At 39.5% G+C, this 19,990-nt stretch overlaps 1 protein-coding gene across 1 annotated transcript in view; it reads right to left on the bottom strand.

Moving 5' to 3' along the window:
• Positions 1 to 92: 92 nt before the first annotated feature.
• LOC146485976 (transcription initiation factor TFIID subunit 2-like) overlaps positions 93 to 19,990 on the bottom strand; it is a 30,658-nt gene continuing 10,760 nt past the window's right edge. The window contains exons 17-33 of the mRNA XM_085102708.1: positions 19,400 to 19,509; positions 18,849 to 18,914; positions 17,793 to 17,925; positions 16,976 to 17,095; positions 16,171 to 16,311; positions 15,045 to 15,155; positions 14,446 to 14,531; positions 13,887 to 14,003; positions 13,077 to 13,154; positions 12,902 to 12,963; positions 5,221 to 5,290; positions 4,346 to 4,450; positions 3,624 to 3,723; positions 3,207 to 3,278; positions 2,548 to 2,626; positions 2,095 to 2,183; positions 93 to 1,284 (exon numbers count right to left, since the gene is read on the bottom strand). Coding sequence (XP_084958834.1) covers positions 1,081 to 1,284; positions 2,095 to 2,183; positions 2,548 to 2,626; positions 3,207 to 3,278; positions 3,624 to 3,723; positions 4,346 to 4,450; positions 5,221 to 5,290; positions 12,902 to 12,963; positions 13,077 to 13,154; positions 13,887 to 14,003; positions 14,446 to 14,531; positions 15,045 to 15,155; positions 16,171 to 16,311; positions 16,976 to 17,095; positions 17,793 to 17,925; positions 18,849 to 18,914; positions 19,400 to 19,509 — 1,743 coding nt within the window. The 3' untranslated portion in view covers positions 93 to 1,080. The remainder of the gene's footprint in view (positions 1,285 to 2,094; positions 2,184 to 2,547; positions 2,627 to 3,206; positions 3,279 to 3,623; positions 3,724 to 4,345; positions 4,451 to 5,220; positions 5,291 to 12,901; positions 12,964 to 13,076; positions 13,155 to 13,886; positions 14,004 to 14,445; positions 14,532 to 15,044; positions 15,156 to 16,170; positions 16,312 to 16,975; positions 17,096 to 17,792; positions 17,926 to 18,848; positions 18,915 to 19,399; positions 19,510 to 19,990) is intronic.

Genomic DNA, 19,990 nt, shown 5'->3' on the forward strand with positions numbered 1-19,990 from the left:
ATCTTTTTTTTTCACGGATACTCATCCCGGTAACACCTGCCTATTGGAACAAAAGGATCGACTGATTCTCGAAGCGATAACGAATACACAGCGGCAGTAAAATAAACAATTTATTCAGCCTGTTTCAATACCAGAAATATGTACAAATGTTTTAGTTCGTCTTACTTTAGTTTTAGCTTAGTTACAGACAAGTTCCTCTAAATCCCGAGTGGCGCCGCAAGAAACACAATAGAACGACAATAATACCATTCAGTCTTCAAACTGCACAGTGAAATGACGAAATTCACGGTTTAAACAGAACTTTAACACAAAGAGGTTTCTGATTTGTTAAAGGCAAAATAAAGAAATTGGAATAATCGCAAAGGAAAATAATAGAACGTGACTTCCGCTTTTTGAGGGCGGTGCCTCCTTTTGTTACTGTGCATGCGTTCTGCGCATCACGAGATGGTCCAAAGGTATTTTTGTGCGGTTCATAACTATGCGGGGAAAACAGAGTACGCATTTTTCAGAGACAATTGAGTTTCAATTTGGAAGTAAAACTTATTATTTTTTACTAATTTATTTGTCCTTTATTAGCTCTGAAAAGTGCGTCGTCACCCCTCCGATGTTATTTTTGGACTTCAAGTGATAAGCCGCGCAAAATACCGTTGTATAACGAGGCACCGACGTAAAAAATCCCTTACTAGTGTAGCAGTGACTTGTAGGAATGGTAAGATCCCGAGTTAATCATTTTCCGATTCTTGTAACTCGTGCCACTTGGCATTGCATTCACATCTATTAAAGGACAATAAAAATTCTGATATTTTCGCCACAGCTTGGCTTGTCTAATCGCGCTAACAGACTGTCAAATGATAGAATACGAGAATAGCCAGAAGATGTTATCCTTGGGAGCAGTTCTTGCGAGTTTTCTTTTTCTCCATCAGTGTATTCCTTAAGTTAGCTTATCTTTTCTATCAGGTATCTTTTACTTCCTCAAAGCCTCAGAAGACAGAACAACCTCGGTGGGTTCCATGTCACGCGGGAAAGTAACCATGACAGCGATCATGCAAGAGCCTCACTTTGGAGAGGTGAAACGTTAACCTACGTGAGACTGGTATCGAACATGAGTGGCGAATCATAATTGCTGCTGCTGGTACTCAGTTTCCTTTTCAAGTCTCGGTCATCTTTGTGTTTGTACTTCTTTTTCTTCTTCTTGTGTTTTTTGCGCTCAGTCGAGCTGCCCTCGGGATCTGGCTTTATTCCCCTTTCGCCACCACTTTCGGCGCCGCTCTCTTCACCGCCAATCTAAAATAAATAAATAAATAAATAAATAAATAAATAAATAAATAACGCATATAACAGACAACGTCGAAGGTGGGCGGGGGGGGGGGGGGGGGGAACAGACTTTCCCACCGTTTATTGTTCGGCTCTTATCCTCTACCTCCAGGGTGCGCAAAAGTTCGCGAGTGCCCAAAAAGGCTGGGAATCCATCCAAGTCACCATATTACAATGTTAGACATCAGGCCCCATTTGTGCAAAGAGCAGATAACTTTATTCAGCGGATAATTGAAATGTATTGGTTCAAGTACATTTTATCCACTGGATGATAACAATAATGATAAGTAACAAACAAAAGTAATAAATATAAAGGATAAAGTTCTCCTCTCTTTGAACAACCTGGGCCAGGACTTAAATGCCCAGGATGGACACTGGAAATCCTGTATTGCTCGGTCCTCTAACGCGTTTTGGTGTCATCAGGACAAGCATTAAAATGCACATTCTCCACACTGTGCTCCGTATATTCTGATGGTAAATGTTGGGAGATTTTGTTTAAACATCAAGTCATCTTTGGTGATCATTTGCTTTAGTTTTGATCAACTATGGCCTGTAGTTTGAACAAGTGGTAATGTTGAAAGGAGAAGTGAGATGTTAGTCATTGTTTTGGATTGAAGGGTTAAGGTCACTGTTACATTCATGCGTCAGTCACCTGTAAAAATATCTCTAGCAAAGGGGTTAATAATGAGGAATAGTGGAATGATAGGCAGCAAGAGAGAGTTCTGTAAAAAAAAACAAAACTGCAGATCCTAAAGGGACTGGAAACTAAAATATAATTACCTTAATTTTGAGGCGGAGTTTGCTGGCATCAGAATTTGCAGACTCAACACTCATAGGTGTGCCCGGTTGAGAATCCAAATGACTCAGATCTGTGGAACAAAAGAATTCAAAAGGAACAGTAAGAATCAGGCGAGGACGTATTAAGCTATTGCTTTCAACCAAAGAAAGGTTTTGAAAAATTCAAGGCCAAATAGAGATCCTAGTGTCGTGACAAAGAGTAAATTGAAACGGTTTCTCTGACTTCTCCCAGTAAAAGAAAGAGAAAGTTGAATGCAAGGAGAAAGGAACCGAATAAATCATCTCTGGACAAAATCTCTACCATCACTTTCAAATGGATTTTTAAATATTTAATTGAATTGTACCGTTGTGTACCCTCACTGTAACGCTTTTCCTTCCTTCGTTTCTGTAATGAAAGTAATCTCCTAGTCTTTTACATTAAATTCGTTTACCAACCTGCAGGTGAGGCTGCCCTGGATGCTTTTCGCTTGTGGCTTTTTCTTGATGTAGTGGATTCTTCACCGCTCACGGATCCCTTAAGAAAACGTTAATGTTATTCACAAAATCCCAAATATAGCCCTATTATATCGAAGGACGTTTCAGTGGAGCTTATTTAAAGGGGGAGAGCTTGTTTTCGGACGTGCTTATTAGTGGAGAGAATTTAACGTTTCGAAATAAGTTAGGCTTGAAACGCAAAATTAACAGCAGTCTACTACAACAAGACATCGACAGATTACAGCGCCTACAAAATAGATCTGCCCGGATAATCACACATTACATGCGCTCTTCTGAGGCAACTGGGTATTTGCCGACTAGCCGACACTCTCTAGCAGACGCTCGTACCAGAAGGCTAAACTTGTTTTTCTCTGTCTTCAATCATTAGTTCCAAGCTACGTTTTATCATATTTTTCTCGATTTACTTCATATTCCAACATTTCAAATTTGTGTTCGTCTTTGTTTTACTACCGTAAGAATCAGTCTTGTCGTCAGGCCATGTGTGATATTTTCTTCGGAGGCCAGCCCGTCATGTAAGATCAGTTAAAGATACCTACCAGAGAGGTTGCTTAGTTACACGTTATTGTGACGTCAAGCTGTAGTTGAAGTTGAGAACTTACCGGAGAGACAGGAGGTGGGAGAGGCGACAAACTCATAATCTTTCGCTCCTTCAAGTCTATTACGATACCCATCTAGAAAACAAACAAAATTAGAGTTTAGGTTTTCGCAAACTAGCTTCTTCCAATGATATTCAGATATTCTCATAGACCAGACGTTCGTTTCCATTTCCCCAACAACGCAGCACCACAGTTTATTTAGAAACTAACCCCCTTATCTTACTTTCCAGTGAAGAAGTCTTCAAACAGAACACAAATTGAAAGGATTCTGTGCCCAATTGAGTGTCTCTGGCAACAACACCACGTAGCTGGAACATTTTATGATCAATTTGATTTCCAACCGAAATCGCAGGACCATTCTAGCAAATGGTAAACACACAGATAACACTGGTACAATCGCATCGGTTGCCCCATACTCACCCCCTGCGGAGGAACACATCCTGGAGTTAGGCGGCCCCATAATGCATTGTACAACTCGACGCCATCTTGCCTAATCCGAGCGTCAACTGAGGAACTGGAACTAGAAAAGAAAAAAAAACATACTGCTACCGCAACAAACAACGTATTATTGAAATTATTCTATAGTTTCAAACAACCTTAAGAGGGTCGAGTGGGGGGGGGGGGGGGGGGAGATTTTCAAGTATGCACACCACCATCCCCTCCTTATCCGCAAATGTTCTTTCTTTCGCAGGGAACGTGAACTACGCATAAAGGTTTCCAGTTGTTATTGAGTTGGGTCGACGCGTGACGCCGTGACATGTGCGCCAAAATTTAGGGATAACGGGAGAAGCCAAACTATGATAATAGGCTGCCACCACCTGTCGACCATGGTCCTCTCCCTTAAATAACCCTCCCCTCCCCCCCAAAACAAATATCGGGAAAAGAAATCTTGAATCTTGAACTATCCCGAATTTGTGTAAAGATTGCTTGCAAGATTGTCTAGTCCGTGTGCCATAAAATGACCATCTAGTATCTGCGGGGTAGGTATTGGACCAAACGTTTTAGAAGGGCCCAATTTTCAAGGAGTAATACTGAAGGGAATTTAGCAATGAAAACAAATTAATATTGTTTGTTTGATCGTCAAGTTTGTCTGGTCAATGACCATACAAAGACGTTCTGCAAACTGCTGCACTAAAACTCACTTGATTAATCGCCACAAACTCTCAACCAGATCCAAATTGTTCAGTCGAGACTCAGACTTCTTTGAGAATGGAGGATTCTTCGTCAGTGAACAAAGCGTGTAGTGCCTGTAGATGTCAAAACGAAACTCAGAAGGTAAGAACCGGTTTATTTCTTGGTCTTAAATTACAAACTTTCCCAAATTTTGCAGGAAAAATTGTAGCATTGTGTGTTATTACACAGGCGCCCCAAGCTGAAGCCGTGAGCGATGATCATCTTGCGTAATAGCTTGGGTCACCTGTGGTTATTACAACTGGGTGAAACTCTTCTAAACACCTGGGCCCAGTTGTTGAAAGCCTGATTAAGCTAATTCTGGATTAATGTAAACTTTGATTCAAGTTTAATTACTAATCAATAAAGATTCTTCTAAAAGATTTTTGCCCCTCAGTTTTCATTTAGACTTTTCTTTACCTTTAGCTCGAAAATAGCCTTCAAAACCATTTTTAACGAGCAAGATGAAAGCCTCGATTAACTTCTAATCGTAGATTAGCGTTAATCGGCTTTCGAACAACCCGGCCCAGAGGATTTTATTTCGTTTTTCCTACAGGGAGATCACACATCATACTGCTTCTCAAAGCGAGCAGACAATCAAGTTTTTTCTCGTTTTCCCAAGTGGAGGTTAAACGCAGTTTTTCTTTTCACAGTTGTTACGGACTTTCTCTTTCTACCAAAGTATAATTTCTTGTAAATGTCGGTGAGAATTACTTAAGACTAGCTTTATTTTCCGCCAACGGTTTGAACAAAACCTTGTTCCCCGTTTCGATTCGAGCTTACCAAAATATTGTTACCAGATTCATACAAACGAACCGATGCCAACACGATAGGTTGGAGAACGCACCTGATGAATGGAACTGGATCATTTTCAATCAATCCAATCAGATAATTCATTCCTCTCTCAAGGCTTTCAGCTGAAAATCAAATCATTCATTTTAATTACGCTTAGAGATAAAGTAGAGCATCCGAACTAGTAATCAAAGGTCTTAGGTTCGACTGCTGATACAGTAGATCCTCGATTTAACGAACCTCTATTTAACGAAGTCCTAGATATATGTCCCAAAGTTACAGTAAAATGTATGGAATAGAACCTCGATATAACGAACCTCGATATAACGAATTCTTCGATATAACGAACATAATCCGGAAGCCGAAACGTTAAATCTACCTCGATATAACGAATTACAATGTCAACACTTTTAAATCGCTACTCTGAAAGTGTCGTTTCTTTGTAAACAAAAGCTGCGTCTGCTCAAAAGTGAAAATAATTGCTACTGAAAGCCACCATGCTTAATGAATTGCATCTCAAAACGCGGCACTTCTGGGTGACGAAAATTGCATTGAATTGTGTGGCAGATATGTCACCTGTGTTACAAATCAATCATTAACTATGACCTCGATATAACGAACATTTTGGTCGTTTCCCCTCAAGTTCGTTATATCGAGGTTTTCGATATAACGAACCCTCGATTTAACGAACAAATTTGGCCGGTCCCCAGCGACTTCGTTAAATCGAGGTTCCACTGTAGTAGCACTCGGATTTTTTTTCCGAGTATACCTGTGTCACTTAATGAATAATACATCATTGTCAAAGAAGAAACAATACACTACTTTAGCATTCTAGTCCTTTTGCCACATTTGAACAGGGGAACCCGACGGTTCCTTACGGTGGAATATCTGTTCGAAAGACATCACCCGCCTCAGAAATTCGGATTCGTATTGTGAAGAAAAACTAGCGTATCCTTTGGCGAAAGGTCGCCTCAAACTTTCGCAACACTGAAAACTAATCCATTTTGCTTTTCTAGGGGCAAAGACGTACTAAAAAAAACCAACAACAACAAAAAAAGGTCAGCTAGCTTTTTCGATACCAACATCAGCACGTAAATTTGGGAATGAGATTCTGTCGTCTAACATTTTCGACAATTTCAATTCCAAACAGATCAAACTATGTTAGCTTACCTAAATATCCCTTTTAAAAGGTCAGGACAATTCGTGGGAGGGCGGGAACAGCATTTTAAGAGCGGCTTTCCACAAATATCGACCAAGTGGTGGCACAAGTCAAAAAATCGATTTCGTTCATATTTTGCTCATAGGTAGTCGCTGAGCTGTAGTTAGTTTTTCAAAATACCACTTCCTTTCGAGTAAATATGCGAAAAACGATTTTGTCTCAATTGAGCTCAAAGTCCGCTTTTGGCGGGATGGAATTTTCCTTAACTTTCGACGGCTCGCGCATCAATCCGCAGACTGTTACTAACCTTCAAATGACATTTATTGCTTTATTAGGTCTTCCTCTTCTGTTTCGCGGGAAAACATTTAAAACCTAAGTTACTTTTACGTCCGAAATAGGTTTAGAAGAACATGCTATAAATGAAATTTTCAGCAACCACATTTTAGCACTAAAACATTGCCAATTTTACCCATGGGCGATAACTTAGATTTCCCTATAATGACTTTCTATGGCTTCACTTTATACCTATTTATCATAATATAAAAAAAAAAGCTCTGGGTAAATGAAAATAAATGACCCGCTAGGATTCAGATTTATCAGCATTTTCTTGAGATTCGCAAAAAAGATAGCGTGACAGACTGTCACGGGTACAAATAGTTTTTCCTATAAGAAAAAAATGAAGCGACATTTTTAAAAGGAAGCATTTTTCATTTGCAGTAGAAAAATCTTTGGATCGAAAGTTCGGTAGCGTTACTGACCAATATATATTGCGGCTGCTTTTTATAGATGGAAATTCCAGAGTATCCATTCGCTCTGATGCGGAGTCCAATTCGTTACTGTGGCTGAATATTATTGTGTTAAAACAAATAATTGGAAAATTTCTTTTCCTCTTTCTTTATCACTGCCATGGATAAATTAAACTAGAAATGGTTTAAACGCAGCAGATTTGAACTACATTAATCTGATTAAAAGTTTCGACTGTTATGTTGAACTGCATCGTTTGCGTGAAATATACGTGAAAAAGCACACGCACACAACGACAACAACAACAACAACAACAACAACAAAACGACAGAATTCTGAACGTTTAAGGGAAAAAGTAATAACAATAAAAACCGTGACAAATTTAATGAAACCAAGATAGTGGTCAATACTCGTGTTATTAATAATGTTATTTTGCTGCGCTTTTTGATCCTGAAATATTCTTTGTGTGAGGATGAACGTAATTAACTAATTAGATTATTGAACGTCGCAGTTTCAGAGCTAACCTATGAATAAATTGAATTATTATTACACCAGAGAAACAGTCAGGAACTGTAAACAAAACGGCGAGCATGATAGTTTGCTGTTCTTTTAAGTCGATATTTGGTGGGCCATGTTCGTTTACTCGCAAAGACAGAACAAGGTCCAGCGAGATAGTACCTCTGCTGTCCTGAGTGTGTCCTGTACAAAGAATATTGACCAGCACAAGTCATGTCAGTTATGGTTTTCGAGATGTAGGGAACGAGGGCCATGTTTACAACGCCAGAAAACATCAAGACAATGACGATTTGGGCTTAGCTGTTGAGAAACATTTATCACCAAAGACACTTATCGGGCCCGGTAAGTTACCGGGTCTTTCGAGAAACGGGTCCCCAGGGCTTATAAGCCGCGGCAGTTTACGGTATTCCTGGATAAATAGGAGAGAAGGTAGACACAGAAATACCAAATGTAGCAGCCGTAGCATGTCCTTATTGCTACTTCGGCCGTCAAATTTGGTCAGTACGTTTGCTAATTAAGTCCCACACCTGATAGATAGGAAAGGACTTGTTTCTGGAGAGAAACGAAAAAGAACTAAAACAAAATATTGTGTCAACAATATTAAGTCACGAATGATTTAACTTTGTTGGTCTTCGAATATAACTGATGATGTGCCCGCTTCTGAGTATTTATTCTACGTGCGAAAGCATGGAATCAAATGGACATTAGTTACGAAAACTAGCCCCTTAAAATCGTCTGTATCCCCATTGAAACTAGCCTCCCACGCAGTCGTTTTTAGGGGAATCGTATTTCCTCCTCCCCACAAACGCCTGCTTACCCAAGCGCCACATTCCTTTCCGCCGCTAAGCCAATCACAGTGAACCTTCTAAAATCTGGAAGGTTGACCTTGACCTCAGAACGCCTCTCGCGGGAACAGTAAAAAAAACACAACGGAGACAGAACTTGACCGAGCTTACGTGAGCTTTTAGCACCGTGTGCCCTACGTTCAAAATTTCTCGTGTAAATGCCTATCAACTGACGGCAATAAAAAAATTTGTGACGGGAAATAGCGATATTTTCGTCAATTTGCCGACTGGTTGTAAACGCAAAGTCGCTTTAATATTTATCAAGCTTTGCCTTCAATCTTGTCGACCTTGTCGGTGTGGAGGAAACCGAAATATTACCCGATATGTCGGTAAACTTTAAAGATTTTGCAGTTGAAACTCGCTTTGTTGTTGCAATTTGTTCGGGGGCATGTGCGACATTTTCCACGAGGACCACAAGTTGATCGGCTCTTTGTCGTTTAACTTTCCGTTTAATAGTCTTTAATAAACTGATAAATACTGCAGATCTCCCCTTGATACCTTCTACATTCTTCTTTGCTTTCTCGAATCGAGTTAGTCTGTCGTAGCACTTCGTACAAACAAACAAGTTTCCGCACCCGTAAGAGGCGATATCTTCACCGATTGTCAACTCGATCAGGCGGGGAAGATCGATTACACTTTCTCGAAGATTTTGACTCTCCCAGCAGCGTCAAATCGTCGCACAAGAGGCGCTTGTATTCACATTCGATATTTGTTTTGGTGTTTCAGCCATGACCAGCCATTCCAGAAGTGAAAAAATATATATATATTCCAACTTAACTCCCGCATCTCTCAAGACTGCAACAGAGATAGACACTGTACAAAGCTCGCGGGAAACGGAAGCGACCATTGTAACCAGCAATTTGATTTGATGTCATTAAACAATGCCTCGATGGTGATTGGCTAGGGTGCTTGGGGAGTAAAACAATGGGAAAGGAATGTGGCGCTTGGGTAAGGGGAGGAGGTAATACGAGTCCCCTAAAAACGACTGCGTGGGAGGCTACATTGAAACATACATTGAGACATTGCGGAAACATATAAATCTTTATGGTGACACTTCTGGTTCATGGTTGTCACGCAACAGTGTAGCTTTCGAGTTGTTTATTAAAAAAAAAAAAAAAAAAAAAAAGAGGGAAATGTTTATTAATTCGTAAACTGGATTGTTTTTTTACTCAGAAGGTAAGAGTACAGAAATAACTCCAGTGCGGGTTAATGAAGAATTCGATGCTAAATTCTTGTTAAAACGTACATGAAATGATCATGAAATACTGAAAACCTCGTCGTCGATACACTAATATGCTTGTATCGAGCGGGAATAGATGAAGAAGATGGCCAAAACTTATGTTTGATTTTTCATTAAGGTATCAGCTTAGTTTCCGTACCTTTGTGTCTCAAATTGACGCACGTTTATGATTCTCTTTTGGCTTTCGTGGTTCGCGGTCACCGGCTATGTCACGCCATTGTTTACAATGCGAATGCCAGATTTTCGACAGGGTAGGTGATAAATTCGAGGCCCTGCGGGTCACTTAAAATAATTTACCCAAACTTTTGTGTTGATGTTATGATTGATAAGTAGACAGTGAAGCCATAGAAGGTTATTTTATGATAATCTAAGTTATCGCCCATGGGTAAAATTGCCGGTATTTCAGTTCGAAAATTTGGTTGTGAAAAATTTGCATTTATAGCATGTTGTAGATCTGTTTCGGGCATAAAAGTAACCTAAGTTTTGAATGTTTTTTCTGTAGAACAGAAGACGAAGACCTAGAAAAGATATAGATGTTATTTCATGATCCGTGACTGGCTGTGGATTGATACGCGGCCGGTCAAAGTTAAGGAAAATTCCGCCCATTTTGAACTCAACCGAATTAAAAATCGTTTTTCGCTTGTTTACGCGTAAGGAAGCCGTATTTGGAAAAACTAACTGCAGCACGTTTTGTTTCTTACTAAGGCCTACCTATGAGCAAAATATGAGCTAAATCGATTTTTTGACTTGTGCGACCAAAAGTTGATTTCGGTCGATATTTGTGGAAAGCCGCTCTTAATACCCTCTCCACACCACGTTCATAAGAAATGTATGGGGACAAGTTGGGAGAGTTTGTTTTTTGATATTATGGGTTAAAGGGTGAAAAGTGGCTATTTAAGGCTCATTTTTGAGCTTAGGGTTAAAGCGTTAAATTTGGACCTTAGGCCACGTAGGACGAAATGATTGAAAGCGAAATTCATAGGCCTTATCACGGTTTTCGACACCATTTTGACGAGTAGGCAAACAGGCTTGAAATAACAGTGTTTGTATGAAAATCCGATCTCAAATAATTTTCATAAAACATCGCTTCTGAAAAATTCATGAATTGGAAACTTTTGGCACTAGGAAAAGGATTTTAAGAACAAAATTGGAGGGATGTAGCTGTGACAGAAAGCGTCCAGTCGTGTTTTGAACTTTCCATACATTTCCCTGTATTTTTTCCCGCGAACTATTTTTAGTAGCAGTTCACGGCTGGTTCGCTATACAGACAAATGTATGGAAAGTTCAAAACACGACTGGACGCTTTCTGTCACAGCTACACCCCTCCAATTTTGTTCTTAAAATTCTTTTCCTAGTGCCAAAAGTTTCCAATTCATGAATTTTTCAGAAGCGATGTTTTATGAAAATTATTTGACATCGGATTTCCATACAAACACTGTTGTTTCAAGCCTGTTTGCCTACCCGTCAAAATGGCGTCGAAAACCGTGATAAGGCCTATTCTCAACGAAATAAGGACACCTAGAAAATTTCAAATCAGTACAATAAAACCGGAAAAAATTACAGCGGTTTCCAATTTATAAGGAAATGTATGGAAAAGTGACGAATTTAAAGATGTAAAATGCATGTGCAGGCAGGCAAGACAGTAGCTTTCCACACAGTATCTCCTAGACATTAGCTACCTTAAGCCAAAATTTTATCGAAATCGGTTAAATTTGAAAAATTTCGAAAATTAGAACAAATGTCTGAAACACGTGAATCCTTCTGTAGTACAACCGATTACGACAGCGAAGATTGAAAACGTCGGCCCGACGTTTTCAAATTTGAACCCATTTTTATTTCGGCATTCAAATCCTAGCAGTATGCAGGATGTTTGTCCCATGAACCTAGTTTAATGGCCTTAGCTCCCGCGAGTCTCCTGTAGCTCAGTGGTAGAGCATCCGAACTAGTAATCGGAAGGTCTTAGGTTCGACTCCTGATAGGAGCACTCGGATTTCTTTTTTCCGAGTATGCCTGCGTCACTTTCTAGAATAATCATCATTTTCATTTTTTTTTTATCCCTGGATAGTTTCTTGCATTCTGATAGTCTTTAATTGAAATTTTGGTCATTATATCTTGGCTGCTATCAACAGAATAGCGTCTTTTCGATTTTCAATGTGTTACTAAAATAGCGTGATACTGTCCCTTTAAATATTTACGTGTGAAAAACGCAAAAGCCAATTTTCATTGAAATCAAAGTCGAGCGAAAGGAAATTAATCCATTCGTATGCCGTAGACCGGCTGTCTTTCACATGGTATACTTAAAACATAAGTTTTAATCTCGCAACTTTTTTTTTCTTTTTTTTTTTTTGGAAATAATACAACAGTCCTGACAGAAGAGCACCCCATGCACCAAAAGGTCTCTTCAGCCAGCGGAGAACATTTTTCACTCGGTAACGATACCTTGCCTGACGACAAGACAGTGAGGGAGGGAACTGCTGACCCCTAAGCCATATGAGGCAGCCCCTTTCGCAACCAGCTACTCAATATCTGACTGAACTGCACTGTCATTCATGCACATATAACTGTGAACAGGTGTATTCCATGTGGTACGTTTTGAGGTTTGAGCATGCGTACGTGCTAAAACTCATATAACGAAGTTTTGGAAGAACGCTTTTATGGAAAACTGAAATTGCATACTACTGATTAGATTTCTTAAATCTCGCTGCTTTAATGCTGGAAATCGAGTAAGATTATTTCAAGACAGTATTCCCAAGTCTTTAAAGGTAACAATTCTGCTATTTTTAAAAAAGTGACTTTTTATTTTTACTTTGATGTTATTGTATCCCTGATTTGAAGAATTGTAGTATGTTTCTATTATTGCAATTTTAATGTTTCTATTATTGCACTTTTATTATTCTTTACTTTTTTTTTGCTCTATTTAGTTGCACGTTATACGCCAGTTAGTTGCACGTGGCAGTGACCAACTCAAAAGCCTAAGCTCCTTTGGTCACTGCGCACAGTTTACTTTTCACATTTATGTAATTTAATGCTGTCTTTATGTTACTTTTCTTATATATTGTAATTTCCTTTTTTGTAAACCATTGAAATAGTGCATACTTATAAAAACCTTGAAAAAACCTTGAAGACCATTTGCTAAGTCAAAGAAAACAAAATTAAGTAAATGTAAACTTCTCCAAAGCAAACTTGGTTACATGAGAGGCTTTATTAAAGAGAAATAAACGATTAAACTCACTTTTAGTGAGGTCCACAAGGCAGTCAATTGCTGCCACACGAACATCTTCAAAATGACCATAGCTAAACAAAAGAAAAATAAAACATCGATCGTTAAGACCAGTCTTAATTCCTTGAGTAATAATTTATTTGAGCTAACATAGCTTTTGAAACAGTTGTTTAAATAATGGACCCACCTAGCGTAATATTCAAAAGCGGCTGGATCTGGAGGCACGTGACTGTTCACTTGTAACACTCTGAGCGCTTTCAGACAGCTGTAATAAAATTAAACAGCTCGGTTTAGTTACATCACTATAACACGAATGAAACCGATGTCCGCCAATCGTGCCAAGCGCAGTAAAACATGCAACAGGTGTTCCAACTGGCGCCAAGTGCAGGGAAGCGCGGGAAAACTTTGAACTGACGCCAAGCGCGGGAAAACCTTTACGCTACCGAGGGGAAAACCAAACAGCTAAGCGCAGGAAAACCTTTACGCTACCGCGGGGAAACTTTGAATAGATACAAGCGCGGGAAAACGTTTACGCTACCGCGGGAAAACTTTGAACTGACGCCAAGCGCGGGAAAACCTTTACGCTACCGAGGGGAAAACCAAACAGCTAAGCGCAGGAAAACCTTTACGCTACCGCGGGAAAACTTTGAATAGATGCCAAGCGCGGGAAAACCTTTACGCTACCGCGGGAAAACTTTGAACTGACGCCAAGCGCGGGAAAACCTTTACGCTACCGAGGGGAAAACCAAACAGCTAAGCGCAGGAAAACCTTTACGCTACCGCGGGGAAACTTTGAATAGATGCCAAGTGCGGGGAAACTTTGAATAGACGCCAAGCGCGGGAAAACCTTCAACTAAAAGGGTTAGAAAACCTCAAACGAAGTGCGGGAAGACTTTCAATCGACACACTCCCACAGGCTAAGTGAAGACGTGTTTCTTACATGAGGCCTCCCAACAGAAAGCGCTAAAGAAATGATTGATACAAACAGGACACTCACCTGACAGACACGACATATCTGTAGGTTGGAAGAAGCTTCTCTAAATTAAGCTGCCGAGTGACTTCTCCTAAGATGAGCTGCGTTTCCTCTGTTAACTTGACCACCGTTTTGCCATCACTGGAAATCGACAGGTACTTTAGTTCATCGTATAATTTTAGTACGTGTATACTACACCAAGAGATAGTATGTCACGTGCTCTGATTCAGAACACAAATTCCGGATAGGCAATTGATCTTTCCCCTGCCAGTTGGGATTTTTCTTACTTTGGATTATTTGTTTCCCATTATTTGAGTGGAGTGCCTATAAGGGGGATAGGGACTCGGATAAGAGGGTTAGGACTCGGCGTCATATGTGGGTTGAGTTTGTTGTCAGTTCTCGTCCTTGCTTCGAGAGGTTTTTTCTCCGGGTAGTCCGGTTTTCCCCTTCTACTCAAAAACCAACATTTCGAAATTCAAATTCGATCTGGAGTGTCCTTACACTGTAGAGCGCATTTAATCATCTGGTCATGGAATTATACATTACACATTTTAATGTTAATAGAAGATATACTAATACAGACCTGTTAGTAGTTACCATGGAGACCCCTGGTGTCACAGTGTTGGCCAATGCGTCAATAAGAGAGCTTCGATAATGACTGTCTGTGTACTGAAAGAACAATAAAATTGATTGATATAGATTTAGCACACCAAGGAAGGCATGATAAATGTCAGTGACTTGAATAAAAGAATGCAAAGAAGAACATTTCTCCAGTAAAACAATATCTGCCTCACAGTCTCCTCCCTTCCTTATAACATAATCAGGGAGTTTGGGAATGAGTGCGAATACGGGCTGGCAGGGCATGGGAACTAGCGCGAAGCGGGGACTTATGGGAAGGAAAAAAGCAAAGCGGGGGTTTCACCTTTTCTCCCCTGCCCATCTTTCCCCGCGGACCTGCTGCTGTCCGCTACAGTTTCGAGCGAGCAACTGGGGACGTAGCCTGCGAATACAGCCACCTCTCATCGCTCCCGGCCCCCGAGGAGCGTGCGGCTGTGGATGAGAGGATGAGAGGCGGCTGTATTCGCAGGCTACTGGGGACGAGGCAGAAACAATATCGTTTATCTTGTCAACAATAGGACGATTTAGTACTCATGTACCCATGAAATAAACAGCTCGATATACCTTGTTAATCCTGTTGTCATTGTACTTGATCAAATCCAAGATAAACTGCAGAACTTCACGGGGACACTGGGAATGGACATTTCTGACAGAGGCGATAGCAACTGGCAGAGTCTGAAGAAAAAAACGAATAGTCAACCATTATTCCACAAGCACAGGTTGGATACAAGATCATAGATAGCCAACGAAAGCACCGAGATGGCTTTAATCATCTCGTTTCCAACAATCGTGAGTGCAATATTTTTTATTAAAAACAATCAAGAAATATTGCTAGATGTTGCTGATTTCGCTTTGCAAGAACAACCAGAAGACAATTTTTAAATTAAAATGGTCGCTATTTCTTGTGCATGGTATAATGGCTCAAATACCGTGGCCGCTAAGCCAATCAAATGCCTGGAATTGCATTATACAATGATCCAGTTTTTAATAATATTGGTTGCCATATGATCAGAAAATTAAGCCTTGTTTGTAAATAACCTGACGCAACTGCCCTACAAAGTAAGTAATGTGAAACTTTCAAAATTTCCAGAAACTCATGAATCACAGCTTTACATAATGTCCAAAGGTTTACGCTGTTTAAGGTTTTGGAATTTTTTCGGGTCTGGTAATGTCATCTGTCAAATACGTTTGTGGCTCGAAATCAAGAAAACCATTTCAGTCAAAGAAACGCCGCCAAACAACTTATCTGTCAAAGTAAAAGTTCCCAAGGTTCAATGGTTAGGAACTATCCATAGAAACAATATGGTAGTTTATTATATCTCAGTTAGTACGCGCGGTGTGATTGGTCAATTTTGCGAGGTCTCTTGCGGGCCGTATTTCACTGTAGGGTTGCTAAATTTGAAAGTTTCCTTTCCCGCGCGCCCGATTAACCTCAGAGATATAATAAATATCTTACTAACTTCCTTTCCTCGGTCCGTACTGTAAGTTACGGATCATCGTTTTTCCCCATTGATTTATGGTCCAAGCACGAAGCGCGCTGGCCATAAATCAACGGGAAAAAAACTCGGTCCATAACTTACGGTACGGACTTCGAACTCGGTTAGTAAGAGGGATTTATTGTTAAGATTCTCAGCGCAGCATTTCCGCCACCTTCTCATTATAAATGGAGTTAATTTATTACTTAACAAACCTTTTGCACAAAATAGGTGATGAAACTTGCGAAGTCATTGTACTTGACAATATGTGGACATGATTGTGATCCAAACATGTTCCTGAAAATTCCAATCATTGTTGTGTGACCGGTCCAACTGGATGCGCAAGCTGTGGCGACCTGTTCAAAAATAGCACCAGGATTAATCCCAAGGTATGCAATTAATACCCACAGAAAAAGTCTACTCCAACAGATACTCAGTCCGTAACGCCAGGGAAGCCTTTTTTAATCTCAAAAGCAGAATACTTCTTCCACATGGCCTCAATTTTCGCGAAGACATTTACTAGCTTTTTTTCCCCTTTTATTTTTCATTTCATTTGTTTTATCTTTTATACTGTCAATCTCTTTAGTTTTACGTAGTTCCGTTATTACGCAAATACTTGTAATATAAGCACATGTCCCAATGCAAATTCTCATTGTCCCTGAAGAAGGCTGGTTTGGCCAGCCGAAATATAGTACACTTCAAAAAGTAATTCTACGTTGTATCGGTCTCTGCTTCTTTTATCACCTTATCACCAGAATTAAAGCACACTCAATTGAACGTGGAGTCTAGTTTCCTGGCTAAACAGGCCATTGCTGGACGTACTGGAAGTATTTGTCATTGCTAAGGCAAAATTTGTGGAGATTTGGCCTTACGAACGACAGTTTGCCAGTCATATCTGCACTAAAACCCTGAAAAATTCTTGCAAAGGTGGGATTTAACTATGAAGCCTTGTAAATGATCACAAGTTTAGTATAAAATAATGCTACCAAGAAAGAAGTGCCATGCTGTATATTCCCTCACCTTGGCGAGACAAAAACAAGCTTCAAGTCTCACTTTGTAAAAGCACTCATTTTGATTGATGACGTCTATCAATGCCTGTCTGGTAGCTTGACTGGGAAACTTCTCTAACGCCAGAATCGCCTGTAACAACATACAAATTTTTTAGTCTCACAATACAAACTAGTTCCTTTTTTTTTCTCTTACGACTCTTTTGAAGCCCACTCTCCATATTTGCACTTATTTCATTTTGTTGTAAATCTTCTTAGACTATGACGCTTTCATCTGAACGGTCGTGACACTTAAGCCGATTTAATTCACAGTGTCAACAAGTGCAACCAACTTACACACTATAACAAACAACACCATTACTACTCACTAGCTTTCATTTGAATGGTCACACTTTAGGATTTAATACACAGACTCAAAAGTTAGAACCACTTTGTACGGCATAATAAACATCACCACAGGGAAGTACTGCTCAGTAGCTTTCATTTGAATGGTCACACTTTAGGATTTAATACACAGACTCAAAAGTTACAACCACTTTGTACAGTATAATAAACAGCAGAAAGTACTACTCAGTAGCTTTCATTTGAATGGTCACACTTTAGGATTTAATACACCAACTCAAAAGTTAGAACCACTTTGTACAGCATCATAAACAGCACCACAGGGAAGTACTGCTCAGTAGCTTTCATTTGAACGCTCACACTTTAGGATTTCACAGCCTTTAACAAACAGCATCACAGGAAAATATTACTCAATAGCTTTCATTTGAATGGCCACACGATATGATTTCATCCGTATCTGAATCACTGTATTCCCTAGTATTCAGTACCTCGCTCTGAGCGATAACATCTCTTTCATGTCTGAGTTGGTACTGCCACATGTAGTCAGGCTGTTCAAATGTCACATGACGAAGCCATGTTACCTCAGGATCAATACGAACCCACAGCACTGGTGAATCAGAGCTGTGATTAGAGAGAGAAAAGAACAAGTCATAAAAATTAAGGACGGTGCAGATCTTAACAAGGGCTGTTGAAATCCAAAAAGAAAACTGGGGATAACCACGCATTTTTTAGAGATAATTAAGCAACAATTATTCTAAAAAACAGAAAAATACAAAGCAATGTACGGCGTTTTTTTTTCCTAATTAAAGCTTTATTATCTCTGAAAAATGCATGGTTATCCCAAATTTTCTTTTTGGATACCAAGAGCACTTACTAAGTTCTGCTTTCTCCGTATAGTTTTAAACCGTGCAAAAATATTCCTGTATTAGTAGGCACAAGCCATAGGAAACGCGAGTATCTCAAGTTGCGCAGAACGTATGCGCAGTAACAATAGTAGGCACCGTCCTTAAAAGATATTGTTACCAATAAATGCTTGTGGAGGTAGAGTGAATCTGAATGTTGGTGGGTTAACCTCAGTCTATTTTAAAATTGCATTTGTGTTTTCTTAGGCAAGGAACAGTTTTCTTTTCCACATTTATACAAAGGTTAGACTTACCTAAGCTGCAACTTAGCAAATTCGTGCCCTATGTCATTTTTCCTTGCATTTATACGGTAAGTTTGCGACTTAGATAAGATGCGGCTTCTTTCTCTCATATAAATGACCCTATTGTCTCTTTCCACACAGATGTACTAAAGGTTATTTGTCACTGACACTAACTTAGACTTGCCTCAAGCCGAGTGGACTCCCACGAAAACGGACTTTGAGAAAGTCTAACACCAACTAAGTTCTTGGGCAAACCTTATGTCAGTTAGCATTTCACAAAGGAAGGAGGCAAAACTGAGTTGAATTGGGTAGTAACATCCCAATAACACTGGAGATTAGCTTTGGTGGTGTGGGCTGCCTGTGGCCCTGGAGCCTGTTGTCATAACAGTATCATACTTACTCCATTGCATCAAGGTTCATATCAACTTCCTCTCCAGTCATCAGTGGAATTTTCTTTTTCTTGTTTCTAGCATGCCAAAAAAATTAAGAAAAATATTTAAACTCCTTACAGCAAATTTTCAGTGAGAGTCTTGGTATTAAGAACTGCAGAAATAGAAAAAGCAAACCAACTAGCAGAAAATGTAAAATTCACTTAGGACAATAACAATAATTACATAAAAAGGTAATTTATTTACCCACGGAGCACCAAAGCTCATTTGAAGGTGTACGTGCGTTTCAGGTCGAATTTGTATTTGAAGATGTTGGTTTTTGTGGAGGGAGGAAAACTGGAGTACCCAGAGAATACTTAACATTTGTAAAATCCATTTTGTACAGACTTTTTTCAAAAGTCTATGATAACTTCCAAAATATTGAGCACCCGTACAAGATGTAGAGTACTGCTCAAAATGTGAGACTACAAAAACGGTGAAATTCAACTAACATTTTGTTAGACTCACATTGTTTTTGAAAGCCCATTTGCCACCGTTCATATACAATGAATCAGTATCTCACCTACGACTCTTGGAGTGGCATGGCAGCTCATGCCGACTGTACACATCTTCTATCTGCACTGTGTGATTGAATGAGCCATCCAGTTCCTGGATACACACTGTCAGGGGACCCTAACAACAAGAATAAGAAAATCAATCAACTACAAGGAAACAATCACACCAAACAAAGGCTGGAAATGTTTGACCTACACACAGCAATGGAAGCCATAGAACATAGTTGCCTAAGAAAAAATTGACGGAGCAGGCTCACTCTGCCCTCAAAGTGAAAGGCCAAAAAGTTAGGAGCCAAACCTGTGAAATAATAATAATAATAATAATAATAATAATAATAATAATAATAATAATAATAATAATAATAATTAAGAATTGGTTCATGCTTAGCGTGCATATATCGAGTTATGGATGCACGCGGGAAGTGCTCTCCAAACTTCCCAAGTGCTTCCATAACTCGATATACGCACAGCTAAAAGCATGAACCAATTCTTTTATAACATGGTGAAAATAAAGTAAATGATTCCTGGAAAACGGGTTTTGTTCCAGATTAATTACAAAATTCTCTGTAAAAAAAAAGCGGAAATGGTTTCTCATATCG

This window comes from Pavona decussata, unplaced genomic scaffold, assembly GCF_977016875.1.
Source record: "Pavona decussata unplaced genomic scaffold, jaPavDecu1.1 SCAFFOLD_23, whole genome shotgun sequence".
Lineage (NCBI taxonomy): Eukaryota > Metazoa > Cnidaria > Anthozoa > Scleractinia > Agariciidae > Pavona > Pavona decussata.